This window comes from Oryctolagus cuniculus, chromosome 4, assembly GCF_964237555.1.
Source record: "Oryctolagus cuniculus chromosome 4, mOryCun1.1, whole genome shotgun sequence".
NCBI lineage: Eukaryota > Metazoa > Chordata > Mammalia > Lagomorpha > Leporidae > Oryctolagus > Oryctolagus cuniculus.
This window is the reverse complement of record NC_091435.1, coordinates 69,320,322-69,344,422: the sequence shown is the minus strand read 5'-3', so window position 1 is coordinate 69,344,422 and position 24,101 is coordinate 69,320,322. Positions and strand designations below refer to the sequence as shown.

Genomic DNA, 24,101 nt, shown 5'->3' with positions numbered 1-24,101 from the left:
GGATCTTTTTTTTCTTTATAAATTTTAGGATTTTTTTTCCTAGTTCTGTGAAGCATGTCATTGGTGTTTTTGCTGGAGATTGGATTGAACCTGTAAGTCACTTTGGATAATATGGATGTTTTAATAATACTAATTCTTTCAATCTCTGAACATGGATGATCTTTCCATTTTTTGTGTGTTGTGTTCAATTTCTTTCAGCATTAATTTTCATTGTAGAGGTCTTTTACATCCTTGGTTAAATTTATTGCAAGGCAGCTTTTGTGAATAAGATTATTATATTTTTTCTGTGGCAATGTATATAAAAATACTACTGATTTTTGCGTATTGATTTTTTTATCATGCAACTTTACTGAACTTGTCAATTCTAATAGTCTTTTGTTGGAGTCTTTTTGTTTTCCTCTATATAGAATCATGTCATCTACAAACAGGGATAATTGAACTTCCCACTTCCCCTGATAGTTTCCCTTTTCTGTCTCCTGCCTAATGGCACTGGCTAAAACTTCCAGTACTACATTAAATAAAAGTCTTGAGAGGGGACATCCTTGTCCATTTCCAGATCTTAGAGGAAATGAGCTTTTCCTCATTCAATATGATTTTTGCTATTTGTCATAAAAAGCCTTTACTATGTTTTGACTAAAGTGGCAGTCCTTTGTTGCATCTTTATATTTACATCTGTTGGTATTTCTAGGTTGCCAACCTATTAGTCTTCAAATCTGAGATATATGAAACTAAAAGAAGCCCCAGGGAACCTTCTACAATGTAATTCCTCAGGTTCTGAGGTGCATAGTTGGCCTACTTTTTTCTTTCCACTTTCCAGAATCTTCTTATGTTTGTTTTGCATGTATATTTAGCTCTGTTTATGAGAAAAATAGAAAAAAAGATGTACTTTGTTTTAATAAAACAATTTTACATTTTTATATAAAAATGTTAAGATCAAATTAGAAGCTTTTTATTTTTTTATTTTTTTTGATTCATTCATATGGTGGTACAGATCTCTTTTTTTTTTTATTTGACAGATAGAGTTAGACAGTGAGAGAGACAAAAAGGTCTCCCTTCCATTGGTTCACCCCCTCAAATGGTCACTATGGCCAGAGCTACACCAATCCAAAGCCAGGAGCCAGGTGCTTCCTCCTGGTCTCCCAGGTGGGTGCAGGGGACCAAGCACTTGGGCCATCCTCCACTGCCTTCCCGGGCCACAGCAGAGAGCTGGACTGGACGAGGAGCAACTGGGAATAGAACCCGGCGCCCATATGGGATGCCAGTGCCGCTGGCGGATGATTAACCAAGTGAGCCATGGTGCCAGCCTCTTTAAGTTATTTTAAGAGCAATCTTAAATTTAAGAAATATTCTAAGGGCATTTGCTGTGGTGCAGTGGGTTGAGCTACTGCCTGCAGCACCAGCATCCCATATGGCAGCTCTGCTTCTGATCCAGCTCCCTGCTAATGTGCTAAAGCAGTGGAAAATGGCACAAGGCTTGGGTACCTGACACCCACTTGTGAGACCCAGATGAAGCTCCTGGCTCTTGGCTTCTGCCAGGCCCAGCCCTGATCATTGTGGCCATTTGGGGAGTGAACCAGTAGTTGGAAGATCTTTCTCTTTCTAACTCCTCTGTAACTCTGCCTTTGAAATAAATAAATATTTACCCAAAAAACCAGAAATATTCTAGAAAGTATGAGGTCCATCTCTTACCTCTGATATAAAATTCCATAAAATATAAATTGCAAATTGATGACCTGTGGTTCATGGATGGCCTCAAGGTGTTTAAAAGAAAATTAGACATGGTAGAGTGGAGAGGTCTACAACCCCTTATCCAAATTTTGGGAACAGTGTGTCTTAGTATTCAGGAATCTTTATATTTTATAAGAGATTGTATATGATGGTATAGAGAAACACATACTCATGACAATTGTTAAAGAGCAATAATAATGTAGGGTGTATTCAGGGGACTACTACAGTGAGGTTTTTGTTTTAGGGGAGAAAGAACAGGCTCAACCCTGAATACAACAAGGATAAGTAGAGATTTACAGGCAAGGGGCAGGGTGGGAATCAATGGAGAGAATGTTACTAAATGTCAGGGTTATTCTTTGTAAACTGTCCTGAAAGGATTTCATGTTAGGGCAATAAGGTATGGAGGATGAGGGATGAGATGGCAACGGTAGGAGGGAGTTTTTACTAAACTGACTCAGCAGAAATCTTACCACAGTGGGACTGAACAGGCTAAGGGCAGAGCTCAGTAACTAGGCAGAAAGAGGACTCAGAGAAGCTTTCGAGTTTTGTCAAAAGAAAGAGCGTTTGTTGACATAACTCCTCCAAGGGATCTAGTGCAGCATGTAGAAATCAAACACCTTCCCACTGTGGCAGTGGCAGCAAAGCGTACCAAATAGGTTAAATGCAGGCTATAAATCACATAGCTTCAGTTCAGATAACTTAGGAAAAGCGTTCTGTGATTTAGGAAGTTGGGGCCTATTTCACCAAGCATGTGTGTTAGGTAAGTTACAGCACAAGCAGTTTGGCAACTTGGTCTCAGCCCCCTCTGACTTGTAGCATTGATAAGAACTGCACAGCCTTTTGGAAGCATTTGAGTTTTTGATCTCCATGTCTGTTTAGACATTTTAAACTCTTCTAAAAATACTGAGTAATTTCCTACCTTACCTGTTCGTTATTTTCCTACTGACTGTCTCGTTGAAAAATACTTTACTTTAAGAAATGTGGTATTTAGTTAAGCACAGGAATTTCTCTCCCATCAATGTCCCCCTGTCTCGTTAGATGAAGATGAAGAAAGTGAGGAATCAAGTGAGGAAGAATCCAGCTTGGAGAGTGATGAAGATGAGTCTGGATCGGAAGATGAGGTGTTTGATGATTCCATCTGCCCAACGAGTGAGTTGTACAAAGCTGTGTGCTCTGTGCAGTGTGAATGGAACTGACAATACCGAGCGGTCCTTTTTCTATGTGTCTCAGTTCTCTGATAACAAAGTGTCAGGGAAAGGTGGTTTAAAGAGTAGAAAGTATGGCTGAATGAATACTTTTTGGGGCTTTATCAATAATTTATTATCTTTTCCCTCAGGCAACCATTTATGAATGACAAATAATCTGCAGACAATCACCAGTTGGTAATTCAGAGTTATAAATGACATGACATTACACTTGCCCTTTTTTTTGACAAACCCCTTCCATTTTTCATATTTCAAATCTGTTTTATAAGAGCAGTTTGTACCAGTTTTCTGGAAATGGTTGGCAGTTTATATTTATAGTTTTCACTGGTAAATCCAGTCTGAAGCAACTAAAATGTAATTCTTAGTCTGGATAGTAAATAGAAGAAACCCCAATATTTTGGACCTGTGATTTGTTTTTCTGGGTATTTCAAATAAAATTGTAATTGAATTTTAAGTTTGATCTCAAAGTTTATATCTTGAAAACAGGAATCTTCTTAAAGTCATAGAATTCATGAATGCAAGAGAGCACAAAAACCTTGTCATGCAACTACATCAGGATTAATTGACTTGAATGATATCTACCACTAGTGAAGTGGTAGAACTAGGGCTACAGCTGAGGCTCCTAAATACATTTTAGTACTCAACTTTTATATTCTTTATAAGTGTGGCTCTTAGTCTAATAGAGTGGAATAATGCGGATAGTGCACTTGAACACCAGTTATGCCAGCTTCCTGCTACTTAGCTGCATTACCTGTAAAGTAGGAAGCGTCATTTCTAGCTTGCAGAGTATGCGAGCCGTGAATAACATAATGGGCATAAAGGGCCCAGCACAAAGCCTGGCTCAGAGTACTGCCGGGAACATCAGTTCTATTACCAATACGATCATGATTGTTAATACAGTCAATAATATCTACCTGGAACACGGTAGCCGTAAGCATAGTGGCAGCTGGCCCCAAGGGATCCCCAGATGCACATTATTAAATCCAAAGCTCCAAAGTCCACCCTTAGCTACCAAGTTCCATTACCAATAGGGCTACTTTTAATTTTAACTCTCTTTTCAGGCTGTGACCCAGCTCTTTTTGAATTGGCCCTTCAACTCCGCGAGAAAAGGCTGGACATTGAGGAGGCCTTAGTTGAAGAAAAGAAAATTGTTGATAACCTCAAAAAAGAATATGATACCTTGTCTAAAAAAGTACGGTGACAATCTCCCACTAAAATATTGGCTTTTCATGACAACCACATTGTTAGCACTTCTCAGAGAAGAAACATTCCAAATGTTCTGTCTAGGTTTTTTGCTCCTTCTGCACAGCTGTTGTGGGGGACATCACTCTTTTCTTTAAAAAAAAAAAAACAACCAATATTTTAAAAAAGATTTTATTTGAAAGGCAAAGTGACAGAGAGAAAGGGAGACAGATCTTCCATCTGATACTTCATTCATCAAATGGCCATGACAGCTGGGTCTGGGCCAGTCCAATGGAGCCAGGAACCCCATCTGGGTCTCTCCCATAAGGGTAGCAGGGACCCAAGCACTTGGGCCAGTCTCTGCTGCCTTCTAGGCACATCAGCAGGGAGATGGATCAGAGGCAGAGAAGGTGGGATTTGAACTGGTGCTTATATGGGATGTGGCTGTCACACTGGCAGCTTACCCTGCTGAGCCACAACACCAGCCCCATTGCCCTTTCCATGATTGAACTTTCTTTGTCTCAATCATTTGTCTCCAAACTTTTTAAATTACATAGTTCTGGGGCTGGCGCTGTGGCATAATGGGTAAAGCCGCTGACTGCAGTGCCGGCATCCCATATGGGCACTGGTTTGAGACCCGGCTGCTACGCTTCTGATCCAGCTCTCTGCTATGGCCTGGGAAAGCAGTAGAAGATGGCCCAAGTCCTTGAGCCCCTGCACCCGTGTGGGAGACCTGGAAGAAGCTCCTGGCTCCTGGCTTCAGATCGGCGCAGCTCTGGCTGTTGTGGCCAATTGGGGACTTAACCAGAGGATGGAAGACTTTATCTCTCTCTCTCTGCCTCTCCTTCTCTCTCTGTGTAACTCTTTCAAGTAAACAAATAAATCCTTAAAAAAATAAATAAATAAATAAAAAATAAATAAATTACATAGTTCTATAGGTTAAAAAAAAGTGAAGTACCTACCCCTACAATAAATGTATATATAAGTATGGGAAAACATAGTATATATAAAAACATATATACACACATACATGTGTGTATGTGTGTGTGTTTATGTATGTTGTGGTATGTGATTCAGTACTGTCTGGGGTTTCAAGCATTTTCTGGGAATTTTGGAATGAGCTTCAGAACATAGGGGGTCTATTGTATTTATTTATGAAATGTATTAATGAACTATTGTACTACAGAGTAAGCCTCCATTTTATAAAATAAATATCAGATTTCAGAGCATTTTGGAATTTGAATTTTTTGGATAAGGGATGATCATCCTATGAAGTCTATATGACTATTCCAAAATCCCAAAAAAATTCCAAAATCTGAAACACTCTGGTCCTGAGCATTTCAGATAAGGGATATTCAACCTGTAGTATGCTTTGTACATTACGAGCCATTCACACAAAGTAAACTTAAAAGATCAGGATAAAAATAAATAGAAATAGAAACTGCCGCTTTCCTTCTGCACCCAGTAGGTCATTTTGTTGGCCTTCTGGGGTGAACACATCCCATGTTGGAGGTCGCTAAGCTAAGCTTCTGGAATAACACTGGTTTTACCATATATCTGCTCCCTTTCCGCCTAGCTGCAACATCACCTAATTTGATTCATATTCAGACATATTTTTGATAGATTGCTTTATCTCTCCCACAATAGGAAATGATTTGGAAAACTATCACTTTTTTTGGCAGTAAATAATGTGCTTTAGAAATATTGTAGTTAGTAGTTTCATTGCTTTCAATGACTCTTTTTTTATTTGATTGCAATTACTATAACCAAACAGGATTCCCAGCATTCTGACAAAGACATTCAGCAGCTGAAGGCTGCTTGTCACGTAGAAAATAAAAGGGAAGTAAAATTATACCTCTGGAGCTGTTATTCACAAAACCTCTACATAAGCTCTAGGGACGTAGGAACGATTCAAACAGTGGTGCAGATCATCACTTGGCGAGGAGAGAATAACATCCAGTCCGGGGCTGCAGCCTGGGCCCATGCGTGCGATCGCAGCCTCACATGCAGACCTGGCTCGCGCAGCGCCTCCCCGGGGCCTTCATTTACCACCTGACGTGTGTACTAATTGAATTTCTCCAGGTGAAAGTTGTGGCCACGAATCTGAACGCGGCAGAGGAGGCCCTGGAGGCCTATCAGCGAGAGAAGCAGCAGCGGCTGAATGAACTGCTGGTGGTCGTGCCGCTCAAGCTCCACCAGGTGCGGCGTGCTGGAGAGGGCGCCCGGCGCCGTCGGAGCAGAAGGGCTAACACATTCGGGGCTTCCCAGGCGAAGATTCAGGGGTCGCCAGTGGGGAACACTGTGGTCCTTTGCTGACGATTCTACTCGAAGACTGACGACACACCCCAACTGTTCTTGTCTGTCGTCAGATTGCCTCTTTCTTTGGAAGTTCCGTCGTTTTAGGTCTGGAGTAATCAGGCACTGATGACTGAAGAGGGGAATGAGTGTCCTAGCGGCTGAAATCTGAGGTCTTGCCCACACGACTCTTTCTACACCCTCTGTAAATAGACGTGGATGAGTGATGCAAGAATGAGCTCTACTTAATCTTTAGTCATTAATGAGTGAGCTCAAGACACCAGGAATATTTTCTCCTTTTTCCCCTCTTTGTTAATGTCCACTCTACTCAAATTATAGTAAATTGTAGAAATACATATAGTAAATATATATATAAATATAATTTATATATATAAAAATATATAAATTTGTATATATATGAGAAAAAAGGCTTATTGTATCCCGTTTTGTCAGGGTAAGAGAAGTAGTTATATTTCAGGGAAAAAAATACCCTTTGATTAGCCTTATATCTATTTTCTGTAAGCTGACTCAAGGTAGAGTAGTTCTATAGCCATATGCCTATCATTATGCAGTAGATATTAGGCATGATCTGTTTGGGAAGAATCTTGACTCCAGAGATAGAAGATTTGGCTTATTGTCTGGCAACAACTTTCTCTTTATCTCACACTGCCACTTGGTGATGAGAAAGAGAACCCCAAAAGCAAGGACCTAAGTAAGGGACAGAGAAGGAAGTACTCCCCTGTGTCCCCTGTGACATTGCGTTTAACTTGAATCTGTCTTTTTTTTTTTTTAATTTTGATTCATTTTGTCTTTGTAGATAGAGTATATGGTATTTGGAGAAATCCCTAGTGATCTTTCTGGTACTTTGGTCTTCTCTAACCACTCCTTGGGACGGCTGCAGGAAAGAATCGGTCAGCTCCAAGAAGAAAATTCAAAGCAGCAAAAGCTTAACAAAGAATGCCGAGAGAGGCGTAAACAGCTCATCCGGGAAAAGAGAGAGATGGCCAAAACTATACATAGTGAGTATCTAAGACCATGATTACCAGCAACACCCATTCGTAAGAGCGGCCTCTTGAGCAACTGTCTCCAACTTTGAAAACAGTTATCACAGGTTCACAACCACTGAGAGAAAATAAGAGTAAGTTCACATTTTCCACTTCCCAGCTCTTCTGACACCAAGATCATGCTCCTGTCTTAAAAGGGGACATCTTTTGTCGTATAATCAATTTTTCTTTGTATAATAAAATATAGGCTAATATAGTAAGAACCTGTGTGTCCGCTACTTGCCTTAAGCCAGCCCAATAGATGCCATATATATTCAATTAAGTTTTTAATTCACAATTCCATGATGGTTGGCAACTTTTTCACATACATTTGGCATTTACTCTTTTCTTTTTCTGTACCTTTCCTGTTGTATCCTTTGCCCATTTCTCATTTATGTTTTTTGTTTCTTACTGCTCTTAGGGATTTTTAAATATAGTGTATTCATTTTTGTCCATCAAAACTCTTCTAGTTTGTGACATGCCTTCATTGTCCAGTGTGTCTTTTGGGATACAGATATTTTAAGTCCCTAAATCATTACATATTATATTTTACCAATCTGTGTATGATTTGTACATTGTAAATGGTGATCTGTTTTATTTAAGAAATTCTTTTCTATTTTGAAGTAATTAGGATGTTTTTTGATTCAGCAATCCTACTACAGGGTATATATCTGAACAAAATTAAGTCAATACTCATATTTTGAAGAGATATCTGCACTCCCATTTTACATGCAGTATTATTTACAACAGCCAAGATATGGAATCAATCTAAGTATCCATAAAAGGTGAATGCACTAGAGAGTGATACAGACACACCCCCTCAAACCCCAGTATAATGGAATGCTATTCATTCTTTAAAATAGAAATACTGTCATTTGTGGCACTGTGGATTAACCTAGAAGACATTATGTTGAGTGAAATAAGCCAGGCACAGAAAGACAAGAACCATATGATCTTGCTTATATGAGAAGTATAAACAAGTTGAACTCAGAAACAGTAGAATTGTGGTTAGCAAGGACTGGGAGGAGGTGAGGGTGTTGGGAGATGTTGGTAAAATAATGATAAAATTCCCATTAAGAGAAATAAATTGGAGAGTGATATTGTACAACATAGTGTCTATAGTTAATAATAATGTTACACTCATGAAAATTGTGAGGAGAGTAGATTTTAAGTCTTCTCACCACAAAAGAATTATCTGTGAGATAATGCATATATTAATGAGTTAGCCATTTCACTATCCATCTATCTTCTTATATATCTTCCCATTTAGGTGAATAAATCTCAAAACCACAGGTTATATACAATACATTCATGCAATGTTTATCAAGTAGAAAAAAGGCAATTCTCTGTAGTTTCATCTGTTAGTGTTCTTCACATGTGCAGTTTTTTCCTCCATAAATCTTTCATTTAAAGAATACAAACGTCATACATTTCATAATTACAACTTTAGGAACATGATGATTCTTTCCTCCAACCCACTCTCCCACCCCTCCACTGCCTCCCTGTCCTATTCCCATTCATATTTTTTTTTACTAAGATCTATTTTCAATTAACTTTATACACATATGATTAATTCTATGTTAAGAGTTCAACAAATAATATGGGGGAAAAAACTGCTCTTCAACAGTCAAGACAAGTGCTGTTCAAAGTCATTGCTTCTCAAAGTTTCAATTTCACATCCACCTTTTAGGTGCTCTGTTAGTTATCACAGGTCAGGGAGACTATATGGCATTTGTCCTTTGGGGACTGGCTTATTTCACTAAGTATGATATTTTCCAGTTTGATCCATTTTGTTGCAAATGATAAGATTGCATTTTTTAGCTGCTTTGTAGTATTCCATGGTGTACATATCCCATAATTTCTTTATCAAGTCTTCAGTTGATGGTCATTTGGGTTGATTCCATATCTTAGTTATTGTGAATTGAGCTGCAATAAACATGAGGGTACAGATAATTCTTTCATATGTTGATTTCATTTCCCTTGGGTAAATTCCCAAGAGAGGGGTGGCTGGGTAATATGGTAGGTCTATATTCAGATTTCTGAGGTATCTCCATATTGTCTTCCATAGTGCCTTTACCAGTTTAAATTCCAAAATACAGTAGATTAGAGTACCCTTTTTAACAACGTCCTTCACAGCGTTTGTTGTTTGTTGATTTCCGTATGAAAGTCATTCTAATGGGGTGGGGTGGGGGGTGAGGTAAAACTTCATGTGGTTTTGATTATTTGCATTTCCCTGATTGCTAGTGATCCTGAGCATTTTTTCATGTCTGTTGGCCATTTGGGATTCCAGTTTTGAAAAATGCCTATTTTTAGTCCTTTGCCCATTTCTTAACTGAGTTGTTTATTTTGTTGTTGTGGAGTTTCTTGATCTCTTTATATATTCTGGTTATTAATCCTTTATCAGCTGCTTAGTTTGCAAATGATTTTTCCTATTCTGTCAGTTGCCTCTTCACTTTGCTGAGTGTTAATTTTGCAGTACAGAAGCTTCTCAATTTGATGTAATCCAATTTGTCAATTTTGGCTTTGATTGCCTGTGCCTCTAGGGTTTTTTCAAAGAACTCTTTGCCTATGCAAATGTCTTACAGGGTTTCCTCAATGTTCTCTAATACTCTGATGGTATCTGGTTGTAGACTCAGGTCTTTAATAAATTCTGAGTGGGTTTTTGTGTAAGGTAGAGGTCTTGCTTCATACTTCTGCATGTGGAGATCCAGTTTTCCCAGCACCATTTGTTGAAGAGACTGTCTTTTCTCCAAGGATTGGTTTTAGCTCCTTTGTCAAAGATAAGTTGGTTGTAGATGCATGGATTGATTTCTGGCATTGCTATTTTGTTCCATTGGCCTATCCATCTGTTTTTGTATCAGTAACATGCTGTTTTGTTTATAACTGCACTGTAGTATGTCTTGAAATCTAGAAATGGGATGCCTCCAGCTTTGTTTTTGTTGTATAAGACTGCTTCAGCTATTCGTGGTCTCCTGTGTTTCCATATGAATTTCTGCATTATTTTTTCTATATCTGAAAAGAATGTCCTTGGTATTTTGATTGGTATCACATTGAATCTGTAAATTGCTTTGGTAGTGTGGATATTTTGGTGATATTGATTCTAACAATCCATGGACATTGAAGATCTTTCCATTTTTTTGTATCTTCTTCTATTTCTTTATTTAATGTTTTGTAATTCTCATGATAGAGATCTTTGACATCCTTGGTTAAATTTATTCCAAGGTATTTGATTTCTTTTGTAGCTATTGTGAATGGGATTGATCTTCAAAGTTCTTTCTCAACTGTGGCATTGTCTGTGTATATATAGGCTGTTAATTTTTATGTATTGACTTTATATCCTGCTACTTTACCAAACTCTTCTATGAGTTCCAATAGCCTATTAGGGGGGTCTTTTGGATCCCCTATATATGGAATCATGTCATCTGCAAATAGAGAGAGTTTGACTTCCTCCTTCCCAATTTGTATCCCTTTGATTTCTTTTTCTTACCTAATGGCTCTGGCTAAAACATTCAAGACTATATATTGAATAGCAGTGGCGAGAGTGGGAATCCTTGTCTGGTTCTAGATCTCAGTGAGAATGCTTCCAGCTTTTCCCCATTCAATAAGATGCTGTCATGGGTGTGTCATAAATTGCCGTGATTGTGTTGAGGAATGTTCCTTTTATAACCAATTTGCTTAGAGTTTTCATCTTGTTGTATCTTATCAAATGCTTTCTCTGCATCTATTGAGATAATCATATGGTTTTTGTTCTTTAATTTGTTAATGTGATGTATCACATTGATTGATTTGTGAATGTTGAATCATCCCTGCAAACCTGGGATAAATCCCACTTGGTCTGTGTGAATGATCTTTCTGATGTATTGAATTCGATTGGCTAGTATTTTGTTAACGATTTTTATGTCTCTTTTTCATCGGGGAAATTGGTGTGTAGTTCTCTTTTGCTTATGTATCTTCTCAGGTTTAAGAATTAAGTTGATGCTGGCTTCATGGAAAGAATTTGGGAGGATTCCCTCCTTTTCAATTGTGTTGAATAGCTTGAGAAGAATTGGAGTTAGTTCTTTAAATTTCTGGTAGAATTCAGCAGTAAAGCCATCTGCTCCTGGGCTTTTCATTGTTAGAAGAGTCTGTATTACTGATTCCATTTCTCTCTTGGTTATTGTTCTGTTTAGGTTTTCTGTGTCTTCATGGCTGAGTTTGGGTAGGTTTTATGTGTCCAGGAATCTGTCCAATTCCTCTAGTTTTCCCCATTTGTTGGCATACAGCTCTTTATAGTAATTTATGATGCTTCTTTTGACTTCTGTGGTGTTTGTTGTTACATTTCCTTTTTTGTCTCTAATTTTATTGATTTGGGTCTTCTCTTCTTTTTTTGGTTGGGTTTGCTGTTGTTTTTCTAGGTCTTTGAGATGCATTGATAGCTCATTTATTTGGTGCCTTTCCAATTTCTTGATGTAGGCACCAATTGCTATAAACTTTCCTCTTAACCCTGTTTTTGCTGTATCCCATAAGTTTTGATATGTTATATTGTCATCTTCATTTGTTTCCATAAATTGTTTGATTTCCCTTTTGATTTCTTCAGTGACCCACTGTTCATTCAGGAGCATTTTGTTCAGTTTCCATGTGTTTGCATATGTTATAGAGATTCCTGAATTGCTGGTTTCCAGCTTCATTCCATTGTGGCCAGAGAGGATGCATGTTATGATTTCATTTTTTTTTTAATTTGCTGAGACTTGCTTTATGGCTTAGTATGTGGTCAATCCTAGACAAAGTTCCATGCACTGCTGAGAAGAATGTATACTCTATGACTGTTGGATGGAAAGTTCTGTGGATATCTGTTAGGTCCATTTGGTCTATAGTGTCCATTAACTGTTTCCTTGCTGATTTTCTGTCTGGTTGATCTGTCCATTGCTGGAAGTGGGATATTGAAGTCATCCATTACTATTGTATTGGAGTCTACATCTCCCTTTAGATCCTTTAACATTTCTTTTAAATATCCAGGTGCCGGTAATTAGGTGCATATACGTTTATAGTAGTTGCATCTTCCTGTTGAATTGATCCCTTAATCATTATATAGTGTCCTTCTTTGGCTCTTTTAACAGTTTGTGTTAAAGTCTTTTGATGGCTATCCCAGCTCTTTTTTTTTTTTTTTGGCTAGCATGGAATATTTTTTTCCATCCTTTCACTTTCAGTCTGTGGGTGTCTTTTTTGGTGAGATGGATTCTTGTAGGCAGCAAATAGATGGCTTTTGTTTTTTATTCTATTCCAGCAATCTGTGTCTTAACTGGAAAGTTGAGGCCATTTACATTCAAGGTGACTATTGATAAGTAATGATTTGGCTCTGCCATTTTTCCATAAATATTCCTATTGTTTACTTTGAATTTCCTTTGTACTTTTACAGGGAGATTTTCTGCCTTCACCTTTTTTCATAGTGATGGCCCTGTTTCTGTGTTTCTGTGTGTAGCACATCTTTAAGCATCTTTTGTAAGCTGGATGAGTGGTGACAAATTCTTTCAATTTCTATTTATTATGGAAGGCCTTTAATTCAGCTTCATTCATAAATAAGAGCTTTGCAGGGTACAGTATTCTGGGTTGACAGTTTTTTTCTCTTAAGACTTGGAATATATCTCACCATTCTCTTCTAGCTTGTAGGTTTTTTGATGAGAAGTCAGCTTTGAATCTAATTGGAGATCCTCTGAAAGTAATCTAGTATTTCTCTTGTGCATATTTTAGAATCTTTTCTTTATGCTTTACTGTGGAGAGTTTGACTATAATGTGTCGTGGTGAAGATCTCTTCTGGTCATGTTTATTAGGAGTTCTATGTGCTTCCTGAACTTGGATGTCCCTTTCTTTCTCCAAATTAGGGAAGTTTTCTGTGATTATTTCACTAAAAAGGCCTTCTAATCCATTCTCTCTTTCCATGCCTTCAGGAACTCCTAAGACTGGTATTTTGGGTTGTTTGATAGTATCCTGTAGATCTCCAACAGTGTTTTTTAGTTTTCTAATTTCTTCTTGTTTTTGATCTGACTGTAAAATTTCCAGAGATTTGTCTTCTGACTCAGTCTTTCTTCTGCTTCACTGAGTCTGTCGTTAAAGCTTTCCTCTGCATTCTTTATTTGTTCTGCTGAATTATTCATTTCCAAGATTTCATTTTGATTTCCCTTTAAGATCTCAGTTTCATGGGAGAAATTTTCTTTCATGTTATGGATGGATTTTATTAGTTCATAGATTTGCTTCTGATGCTTTCAAAGTAATCGTTTGATCAATTTTTTGAATTCCATTTCTAGCATTTCTTCAGTCTCTTCATCTTCACATTCTAGTATTGAAGTATTGTGTTCCTTTGGGGGCATCATGTTGTCTTCCTTAATATTGCTTCTTGATTTGCTGCATTTATTATTCAGCATTTGTAGAGATACTTGTTTGTTTCTTTTTTATTTTGTTTTGGTTTTTCCCTGTGATGGTTTTTATCTTTTGCTATGCCTCTGTGGCTTAGTGGAATGTCTGCTTTTTCAGTGAGTCCCTAGAGGCATGTGGTGGGTGTGGCCAGGGAGCTCTGTTCAGTGTTCCAGGGTGAAGGGAATGTCCAAGGTGACACCCAGGTTGGGCATGGTTAATCTCCTCTCTCTCTCTCTCTCTCTTTCTCTCTCTCTCTCCCCTCTCTTCTCTCTTTCTCTCTTTTTTAATATGAGGGGAGGTTTGTTTTGCTCTGTTGGTATAGTCTCAATGCTCACCTCCTTCCTTCAAAAGAGACCAGAGCCTGGTTGCTAGCCCCAGTGAGTACAATATTTGTCCATGCTGCACCAGGAACCACACAAAGCATCTGTGCAGTCCTTGGTATGAGCACGGATCCCACAGCAATGACCCTCAAGAGGGAATCAGTGAGCCCCAAGCATGTGGAGCCACCCACAGTGACTGCCCAAAGTCTCAGCCACACCCTGTGCCCTCCCATGCAGCCATAGTGTTTTCACAGTCCAGCACACAACTCTCCCACATTCACAAGCACCCGGCCCCCTATCAGTTCTCCCAGCCATACTCGGGCATCTCTACTCGGCTGGTTCCTGGGTGTGCAGACACAAGCTGGTGCAGCTGTTACATATTTTCAAAATGGTGCCTGCCTTCTCTTGGCTTGTTAGAGGACTCCTGTGCAGGATGGTTGGGGAAAGAAAAATGTGCCTGCTTTTTTTCTCCTCTATTTGGCAGGTACACTGTACCACACAGGGCTCCAAGCCGGGCCCATGCTACGTTCTTCCCACAGCTTTATTGCCAGTGGCCTGTGCTGCTGCAGTCTGGTCTCACCTCTCTCTAAAGCTGTTGCTGGGGCTCTTGGCTGCTGGGGTCCTGAGTTGTGCACATCCACACCCTCCATGGAGGTACAGTGCCCCTCTGGTTTGCATGGAGTTTCCTCTGCTGTCTTCTCCCTAACTCTTCCCTGAGACTACACTCCACTTTTTAAAAACTATCTTTCCTTAGACTAGAGCAGTAAGTTCCCTCCCTATTCCGCCATCTTGGATCCACCCACGAGCACATGTGCGTTTTTTTTTTTTAAAGATTTATTTTATTTATTTGAAAGAGTTACACAGAGAGAGGAGAGGCAGAGAGAGAGAGAGAGAGAGAGAGAGAGGTCTTCTATGCATTGTTTCACTCCCAAGATGGCCGCAACAGCTAGAACTGTGCCGATCCAAAGCCAGGAGCCAGGAGCTTCTTCCAGGTCTCCCACGAGGGTGCAGAGGCCCAAGAACTTGGGCCACCTTCCACTGCTATCCTAGGCCATAGCAGAGAGCTGGATTGGAAGAGGAACAGCCAGGACTAGAACCAGCGCCCATATGAAATGCCGGTGCTTCAGGCCAGAGCTTCAACCCACTGCGCCACAGTGCCAGCACCACACATGTGCATTTTTAAGCCATCTGGAATTGAGGTAACTCCAGGACAAGATAATTAACTTTTGAAATACTTTTTGTAATTTTTGGTATTTGAACATACATTATCAAGTGTTAGAACAAAAGGAATTCCATGGATTTACCATGCAGCACCACTGCCAACACTACTTTGTCTCTCTGTGTGTACTGTACCCCATTCTCTGTCTTGTCTCCCAACACCTAGAGGTAGCCACTCTCCCATTCTGGGTTTAGCATTCCCATTCTTTTAAAATAGATTTTAACACACTTATGTGTTTTTCCAAATAATGTATTGCTTTAGAACTTTATAACAATATTGTGCCCTGTGTCATCCTGTGAAACACACTGAAGCATGGAGTAGAGTCAATGTAGGGGAAAGGTGGGAAAGAAGGTGGGGGACATAGCAGAGCAGGGTAGGGCAGACCACAGAGGGCCTTGTTAGCTATGCTAGGACTTGAATTTTAACTTGGAGTACAATGGGAGCTTCTATTGTAAATGCTTGCTCTGTTCTTAACACTAGATGCTGTAGAGATCAATAAAAACAAGAAACCTTGCAAAGTTTATAATTAGCTGGAACCTGTTAACAGTCTGTGGAGGGGCAGGTCAGCTTGTGTAAGCCAGCTGGGAAAAAAAGAGTCACTTTTACACAGTATTTTGAAGATGAAAAGACACCAGAGGTAGGAACGGGCACTGTGTGAGTGAGAAAAGCAGCAGGTGAGAAGCCACAGAAGAAAGCCAGCTGATAGCATGCAGTCTTCTGTCATCTTGCAAAAGCTCTTCCTTGTGGTTTTACGGCCAGTGGTGATACTCGATTAGTAATGGAAGCCATTGGTCACTCTGAGACAGTGGTTGCCTTCTTCTAGAAATGGAAGAAACAGTCCGCCAACTGATGGTCAGCAAGTTTGGCCGTGTGATAGACCTGGAAGCCCTTCAGACCCTTTCTGTGAACACAACTCTTGAGGAACTAAAGATCAGAAAACTTCGAAAGGAGCTATCGAATGCGAAGGAAATGAAGATGTGGGAGGTGAGGAGAGGGCCAGTGATCTTCTGTGATCAACTCTGGGCAGAGGCAGGATATCCTGGTGAGCTCTAGGTGGCTCCATCTCAGCTGGAGCTGGGTCTAAGGGCCCAAGTTGGCTCTCCCAGGTCTCTGCTGTTCACTTAGTGGGAAGAACTTCCCTATCTTGGAGTGAGAGCATCAGCACCAGCAGGTTTTCTGGTCTGAGGTACATATACATATGATGCAAAAAATGGTGCAAAAGATTATAGAGATACCACTTTGAAGTCTGAATTCATGTATACATACGCTGAGTGTTAGAGATGGAACTACTATCCTTTAAAAAAATCTAATTGTGTTATTGGATAGTTTTGCATGCTCTTCCAGCTTGGAAATTAGAAACTATATCTGAGTAATAAGCTTTGTAACAAGACAGTTTGCTTGCTAGGGTCTTGAAAAATGTTAATGCTCACATATTGTTCCTAGCACATGACACAATGCCCTGTTCCAGCCTGATTCAGAGTCTGGAGCTGCTGTAGAACCCACAGATCATCAGGACTCTCCCAGTCAGCACATAGGGTGGGAGGGAACATTCCTATTGCTTTCTTGTCCAGTGGCCCTGTCTTATCTTTACTAACCCAAGATGGACCACTGTGCTATAAAGAAGAAAATTACTTAGACTTCTGTGTCAGTGGAATTGGTATCTATCAGACTAATGCTGGAGGTAATATGTGAAATCTAAAATATAGGTTGGGTACCCCACTCAGAAAATTAGATACCTGAAATGTTTTAAAATCCAAAACTTTTGAGTGCCAACATAATACCACAAGTAAAAAACTCCATACCAGACCCCATATGACAAGTCACAGTCAAAACACAGGTGCACTAGAAATATTGTATCAAACTGTCCTGAGGCATGAGTATTAAGTGTATGTGAATATGAATGGATTTTGTGTTTATTTGAGTCCCTTCCTCCAAGATACCTCATTTTGTATATGTAAATATTTCAAAATCCAAAATCTGAAATGCTTCAGGTTCCACGCATTTCAGATAAGAGAGCCACTACCTGTAATTTGTTGGAGCTACAAGAGAACAAAAGAAAGTCACGGATATATGGCCAGTCCAGCCAGCTACCCTGAGGATCCTGGATCACTGCGGGAGAAAGCAATATATGAAAGTTTGTTGTTTAGATGATCATCATTCCTTTATAGTAATGAGTACCAGAAATCAGTAATGCATATTAACTTCATTCTTCAACAATATCTACCTTATTTATACCAACTTTTTTCCTTGAACAGTCTTAAATTCCTCTCATCTTTTTTATTTAAAGATTTATTTTATTTATTTAGGGGCCAGCAGCACCAGCATCCCATATGGGTGGCGGTTCATGTCCTGGCTGCTCTACTTCCAATCCAGCTACCTGCTAATAGCCTGGAAAAGCAGTATAAGATGACCCAAGTACTTGGGCTTCTGCATCCACGTGGGAGACCTGGAAGAAGCTCTTGGCTCCTGGCTTTGGATTGGCTCAGCTCTGGACATTGTGGCCATTGGAGAATGAGCTAGCAGATGGAAGCCCTCTCTTTCTCTTTCTCCCTCTCCCTCTCCCTCTCCCTCTCCCTCTCCCTCTCCCTCCCTCTCTCTCTCTCTCCTTCTATCTCTGTAACTCTACCTCTCAGATAAAAGATTTTTATTTATTTTAAAAATATTTTTTTTAAAAAAGATCTTTATTTATTTGAAACGCAGAGCTACAGAGAAAGAGGGAGAGACAGAAAGATATCTTCCATTTACTGGTTTGCTTCCTAAATGGTTGCAAACAGCTGGGTCTGGGCCAGGCCGAAATCATGAGCCAGGAGCTTCTTCCGGGTCCCCCACATGGGTGCAGATATCCAGGAACTTGGGTGATCTTCCACTGCTTTCTCAGGTGCATTGGCAGGGAGCTGGATTTTTTTTTTTTAAAGATTTATTTATTTATTTGAAAGACAGAGTTACACAGAGAGGTGGAGACAGAGAGAGGTCTTCCAACCGCTGGTTCATTCCCCAAATGGCCTCAATGACTGGAGCTGCGCCGATCTGAAGCCAGGAGTCAGGAGCTTCCTCCGGGTCTCCCACGTGGGTGCAGGGGCCCAGGGACTTGGGCCATCTTCTACTGCTTTCCCAGGCCACAGCAGAGAGCTGGATCGGAAGAAGAGCAGCCTGGACTAGAACCGGCACCATATGGGATGCCAGGCTTCAGACCAGGGCTTTAACCCTCTGCACCACAGTGCCAGCCCCCAGGGAGCTGGATTGTAAGTGGAGCAGCCTGGACTTGAACTGGTGCCCATATAGGATGCTGGCACTGCAGGCTGCATCTCAACCCACTGTGCCACAGCACCGGCCCCTCTTCTCATCTTTAATCAGGCCAGACATGGTGCAATTGCTTCTGTTTGCATTCTCATACGGACTTCTGACTTGTGGCTCCATTTATCTGATGGTTTTGATCAACTCTAGATGATTATTTTTCTCTGTTTCCCATCTTATTTGCTTAATCCATTTTGCTTCTATCTATCCTGGTAGGAAAAGATTGCTCAAATGCGATGGGAACTAATGATGAAGACAAAAGAACACACCAAAAAGCTTCATCAGATGAATGATCTATGTATTGAAAAGAAGAAACTTGATTCTCGATTGAATACACTACAGAACCAGCAGGTATGTTCCTTATCTTCCTTTGTCAGAGTTCAGGAAGCTCTTAACAGTGGCTGTTCACAGGAATGTGTCCTAGCATTCAAACAGACCTTAATTTTGGACCACTTCCCGGCCATCTGGTTCCCTGAGGACTTTGGGTCAGTGTTAGCCACATGCACTCTGCTTTACTGAATGCCTTTTGGGTCTCTTAGAAAAGTATCAGCTTCTCCTGGGAAATTGTTTAAAATGTGACTTCTTGCCCCCCCCCCCCCCAATCTAATGAACCAGAAGCTTTGGGGAAAGGACCCCAGCAATCAGTGCATTAACAAGCCTTGCAGGTGACTGTGCTGTGCACTGGAGTTTAAGAATCACTGGTCTATAATATCCCAAAGAAAGAAAGAGAATATGGTATATTCCATGGAGAATCAATAAGCAGATTTGGGAGGCCTACAATTGCAGATTAGATCTGAAAGGAAAACTGCAAATTGATTCTCAAGGGCTCTACTCCACAGAAGATTTTTTGTGTGAGGTGTCAAGGCAGCATTTGAGAATGTTAACACCTAAACAAAGTCTTTAAAGACCAGGCAGTCAATGTTTGTTGACTTGATGTGCTTTGCTAAGCCCAGATACATTGGAGAGAAAGAACTTGGAGGCAGGAGATCAGTTGAATGGGAAAGGAACTTACTAGTATATGTCTCCTTTCATAGTGTATCTTTCTAGTTATCTCTACTGTATATCTTTACATAAATAGTCTCCTTACATATGCTGTCTCATTTAATCCTTGAAACACTACTTCCCAAAGTTCAGAGGCTAAGTAACTTGTTCAAACTCTCACAGTTAATGCAGGGTGAAGGCAGCTTTTACATCCACGTCTGTCTGCCTCCAGAGCTGACTCTATTGCCTTTTTTTAAAAAGATTTATTCATTTATTTATAAGTCGGAAGTACAGAGAGAGGTCTTCCATCTGCTGATTCACTCTTCAAATGGCTGCAACAGCAGGGGCTAGGCCAGGACAAAGCCAAGAGCCAGAAGCTTCTTCCAGGTCTCCCTCTTAGGAGCAGGGGTCCATGCATGTGGGACGTCTTCCACTGCTTTCCCAGGTGCATTAGCAGGGAGCTGATCAGAAGTGAAGCAGCTGGGACTTGAACCAGTGCCTATGTGAGATGCCAGCACTGCAGACAGCAGCTCAACCCGCTGCACCACAGTGCCGGCCCCTCCATTGCCTCTTACAATGACGCAGAGATGAATTAGGATGTTGTTGTTAAAAATGAAAATGCAAGTGTGAAAGATTTCTCCAAGTAAGCATAGCCAAAACTCAGTTGGCTATGATGAGGAGTGTGAGGAGGACGTTAGGATGACTTCGGTGTCCAGCTGGAATGGCTGGGGACATATTTTGAACTGGCAGGTATGCTTTTGGCTGTAAGTAACCAAAAGCCCCACTTAGTGCAGCTTGGACAAATAGCCATTTTTCTGATCTCACATGAGGTCTAGAGGGAGATGACGGTGGGTGTCGTTGTAGCAGCTCCTTCAGGTCAGGGGCCAGTGTTTCGGCGATCCTCTTGGCATTTCCTTCAAAGTCACAAGACGGCTTCTTCAGCTCTGTTTCACAGCCACGTGTCCACCTTCTCTGTTCCTTGTTTTAAGGAAGCAAAATTGGCCTGGGCATCACGGCATCACGGTGCAGCAGGTTGCACTGCAGCTTGGAATGCTCACATTCCGTACTGGGATGCTTGTTCTTGTCCGGGCTCCTCTGTTCCAATCCAGCTTCCTGCAAATGCACAAGGACCCAAGTGCTTGGATCCCTGCCGCCCACGTGGGAGACCTGGATGGAGTGCTGGGCTCCTGGCTGCAGCCTGGCCCAGCCTTTCTGTTGCAGGCATTTGGGGGGTGAACCAGCAGATGGAACATCTGTCTCTCTCTCTCACTCTCTCTGTCATTCTGCCTTTCAAATAAGTAAATAAACTTTAAAAAAGAGAAGTTTTCTGTTAGCATCCAATTAGCCAATGCTAGCTGGAAGGGAAACTGGGTAAGGTTAGAGGTTAACTCTCACAGCCTCTGAAATAGAGCAGGGAAGAGGCAGATGGAGTTGGAAAACCCTTGCTTCCTACAAAGGTGTGCCATCGGAAATAGGGTCATGGATGGCTGCAGGCAACCTGTTTCTAACCCTTCAGCCCTTAGCAGTACAGTGACTGAGGCCAGTGAGTGGAGCTCTGAGTCTGTTTCCATATCCATAAAACTGAAATAACAATGCATAGTTCACAGTGCTGTGAGGGTTAAACGAGAGAGCATATGTAAAGCACTGTGGCCCAGAGTGGGCAGGAGGTAAATGTTAGATCCTTCCTATAACAGGCGTGTTCATGCATGCAGACCTGAGCACCCACCTGCATAACCAGCACAAGGGCAGGGTCTGGGTGCAATGCTAGGACCTAGCCATAACGGGCCCTGTCTCTAAGAGGCCCCAAGCCTCTTACAGAGGCAAGGAAACCAGGCATTAAACAACATTTAGGTTGAGCCACTTGAACTTGGCATTATTTTGGGTTCAAAAGAAAAGAGGTGACGTAATTTTCCTCTGGCTCAGTCTGATTATTACAATGGTGGATACATAGGATGGATGTTTTCCCAGACCAGAGAGCAGGAAGTCCTAACCCAGTCTGTGGACCAAAGGTGTCGAACCTCCACGTGCGGTCTGGCGCATGAGCAGGAGCCAGCCGTACCAGATGAGGAGAGAGGGGTTTCTTTAAGGGAACCAAAATCTGGGCCAATTAGAAGACACGCCTATCTTTTATAATTCAGTGATGACCGCTGAGGTGATGCCTGACTGGCGGCTGGCTTACTGTGCTACTACTCCTCCAGTGGGGATTTGCATTTTAAGAGTTGTTCCTTAGTTCGAATGCATGTTCTTTATTTAAAAAAAAAAAAAGATTTATTTTATTTATTTGAAATACAGAGTTACAGAGAGAGAGGTTTTCCTCTGGTTCACTCCCCAAACAGCCACAATGGCCAGAGCTAAGCCGATCCAAAGCCAGGAGCCAGGAGCTTCTTCTGGGTCTCCCATGTGGGTGCAGGGGCTCAAGGACTTGGGCCATCCTCCGCTGCCTTCCCAGGCACATTAGCAGGGAGCTGGATCAGAAGTGGAGTGGCTGGGACTTGAACCGGTGCCTATATGGGATGCCAGTGCTGAAGGCTGGGGCTTTAACCCACTGGGCCACCGTGTCGGCCCTGAGCATTATTTCTGATGGTGGAAGTTCGGCAGAGGAATTGAAGGCTCCTTAAATGAAGCCGCAGAGGCTGTTTAACCTGACTGTAAGGTGCCCTCCTAACAGATATGTAAGGGCAGGCCATTTCTCACATCCAGACCACGCTCACAGTTAAGGGTTGTTCTCTTTCAACAGGGCAATGCCTTCCAGAGGCCCCGGAAAGCAGATATTGTGGCAAAAGAGAGGATCACAGAACTGATCCGAACCCAGTCCGAAAGGATTTTGGCCCTAAAGCAAGAGATTGCTCTACTGCGCAAGAAAGGGGGCCTTATCCTCCCACCCATTCAGTCTGTACAAGAGACTGACATGAAGCCCACGGAGCTATGAATCACAGTGCTGCTTTCTGAAGTCCAGCCAGGATCTCCGACATAATCATCCGGCAGTTCTGTTTATCACCTGCAGCACCACCATTAAAGTTTCCGAACCTAAAACCAGATCTAGTCATTTAGTTCAAGAATTCTTCTCCAGCGCGGTTCTTTCAGAGCTGGCTGCAGCGTAGTAAATCCAGCTATTTCTGAACTGAACCATCTTAGATGTTTGGAACCTACTACACTGTATCGCCTCATGGCAAGAAAGCATCTGTTCTATATTTTGTCTTAGGAATATTTGTTTTTCTCGTGTTCTGAATTTTTAGCCATTGGCAATAAAAACTATTATTCAGCAATCCACAAGAAAACTTCCTTTTCTCAACCCTTGGATCTTTAGAAAATAAACTTTGTTTTTGTTAAATGTTCTCTGGGAGAACACAAGAGAAAAAGACAAACTATTTTGCCAACAATAGCATAGAATAAGAAATGCAAATTAGAATTTTGGCGTTGTTGACTTCACAAAGCAGTTATTTGAGGGTTCAGGATTCAGGAAGCACAGGCAGACATAGCAAAGCAGTTTGCTTTCGTTTGCTTTGCGTTGGCAGAAAGCAGGAAAATAACCAGCTTCCTGAGTCACCCACGGCTTTTCAAAGCCCTCAGTTCTGAGTGCAACAGCAGGTTGTGTTTTGTCCAATAAGGACACGTTTCTCTGGAGGTCCGTGCAGTTTCACCAGTGCTCTTAGGCGTTCCCCAGCTTCTCACATCCTGTGCCACCTTCCTCAGGCTTTACTTGACTCATTTGCTAGTTTCGACACCTAACAGGCAATGAAATGGATTTACGTCACTCTGAGAGAGCATCTCTAACAATCATTTTTGACTATGCAAAACATTTTTAAACTAATTCAAGAGAATCCTTTGGTTTGGAGGTAAGTACACTTTGAAATTAACGGCTGCAACCATGGAAAAAAGATCACACGGACCTGGCGGGTTGTTAGCCTTAGAGTGTAGCACTTTAGATTCAGAGCTCTCTGGGTCTGTCCAAATGAGATGCTTGACTTCCGGGCTGTTCCAGCATGGAAGTTAGCAACCAAGAAGCACAGACAGTTACTGGTATTGCATAAATGTAGGGGGCAGCTCAGCAGTGCCAACTCCTCCGAACCTGTGGTTAGCCTGCTAATCTGCTCCCCAAAATCATAGACAGGACTTGCTTTCTTTGTGTTAGAATATTCTCAGACGTGGCCACTTGGCCTATTATCTCTGTAAGAGTCTTTCCTAGGTAAGAGGTGAGAAGAGTTTATTGTTTCTGCCTGTCACCAAAAATTTCTGCTGTGACAGCTTCTCTACCTTTTATCACCTTCTTGTATTTTTAAAATGTGCTAGTCACAGTTCATTTATTGCTATCTGAAAAACTGCTCCCTAAAACTTAGCCCAAAACAACTAGCCCAGGGCTGAGTGGGTTTCTGAGAGCCAGGAATCTGAGAGCAGATAGGCTGAGTGTCTCTGGCACAGGGTCTGTCGTGGAGTTGAAGTCACA

General features: G+C 41.2%; 1 protein-coding gene across 4 annotated transcripts in view; it reads left to right on the top strand.

Moving 5' to 3' along the window:
- The window catches only part of CFAP44 (cilia and flagella associated protein 44), a 133,890-nt gene extending 110,970 nt beyond the window's left edge, over positions 1-22,920 (top strand). For 3 of the 4 annotated variants that reach the window (XM_070072116.1, XM_070072115.1, XM_070072117.1), the window contains 7 exons: positions 2,767-2,877; positions 3,995-4,125; positions 6,198-6,314; positions 7,228-7,429; positions 16,206-16,366; positions 18,893-19,027; positions 22,395-22,920. In XM_070072116.1, the coding sequence (XP_069928217.1) occupies positions 2,767-2,877; positions 3,995-4,125; positions 6,198-6,314; positions 7,228-7,429; positions 16,206-16,366; positions 18,893-19,027; positions 22,395-22,586 (1,049 nt within the window). In that variant the 3' untranslated portion in view covers positions 22,587-22,920. The remainder of the gene's footprint in view (positions 1-2,766; positions 2,878-3,994; positions 4,126-6,197; positions 6,315-7,227; positions 7,430-16,205; positions 16,367-18,892; positions 19,028-22,394) is intronic. The other variant, XR_011387872.1, reaches the window with a different exon arrangement.
- The last annotated feature ends 1,181 nt before the right edge of the window (positions 22,921-24,101 follow it).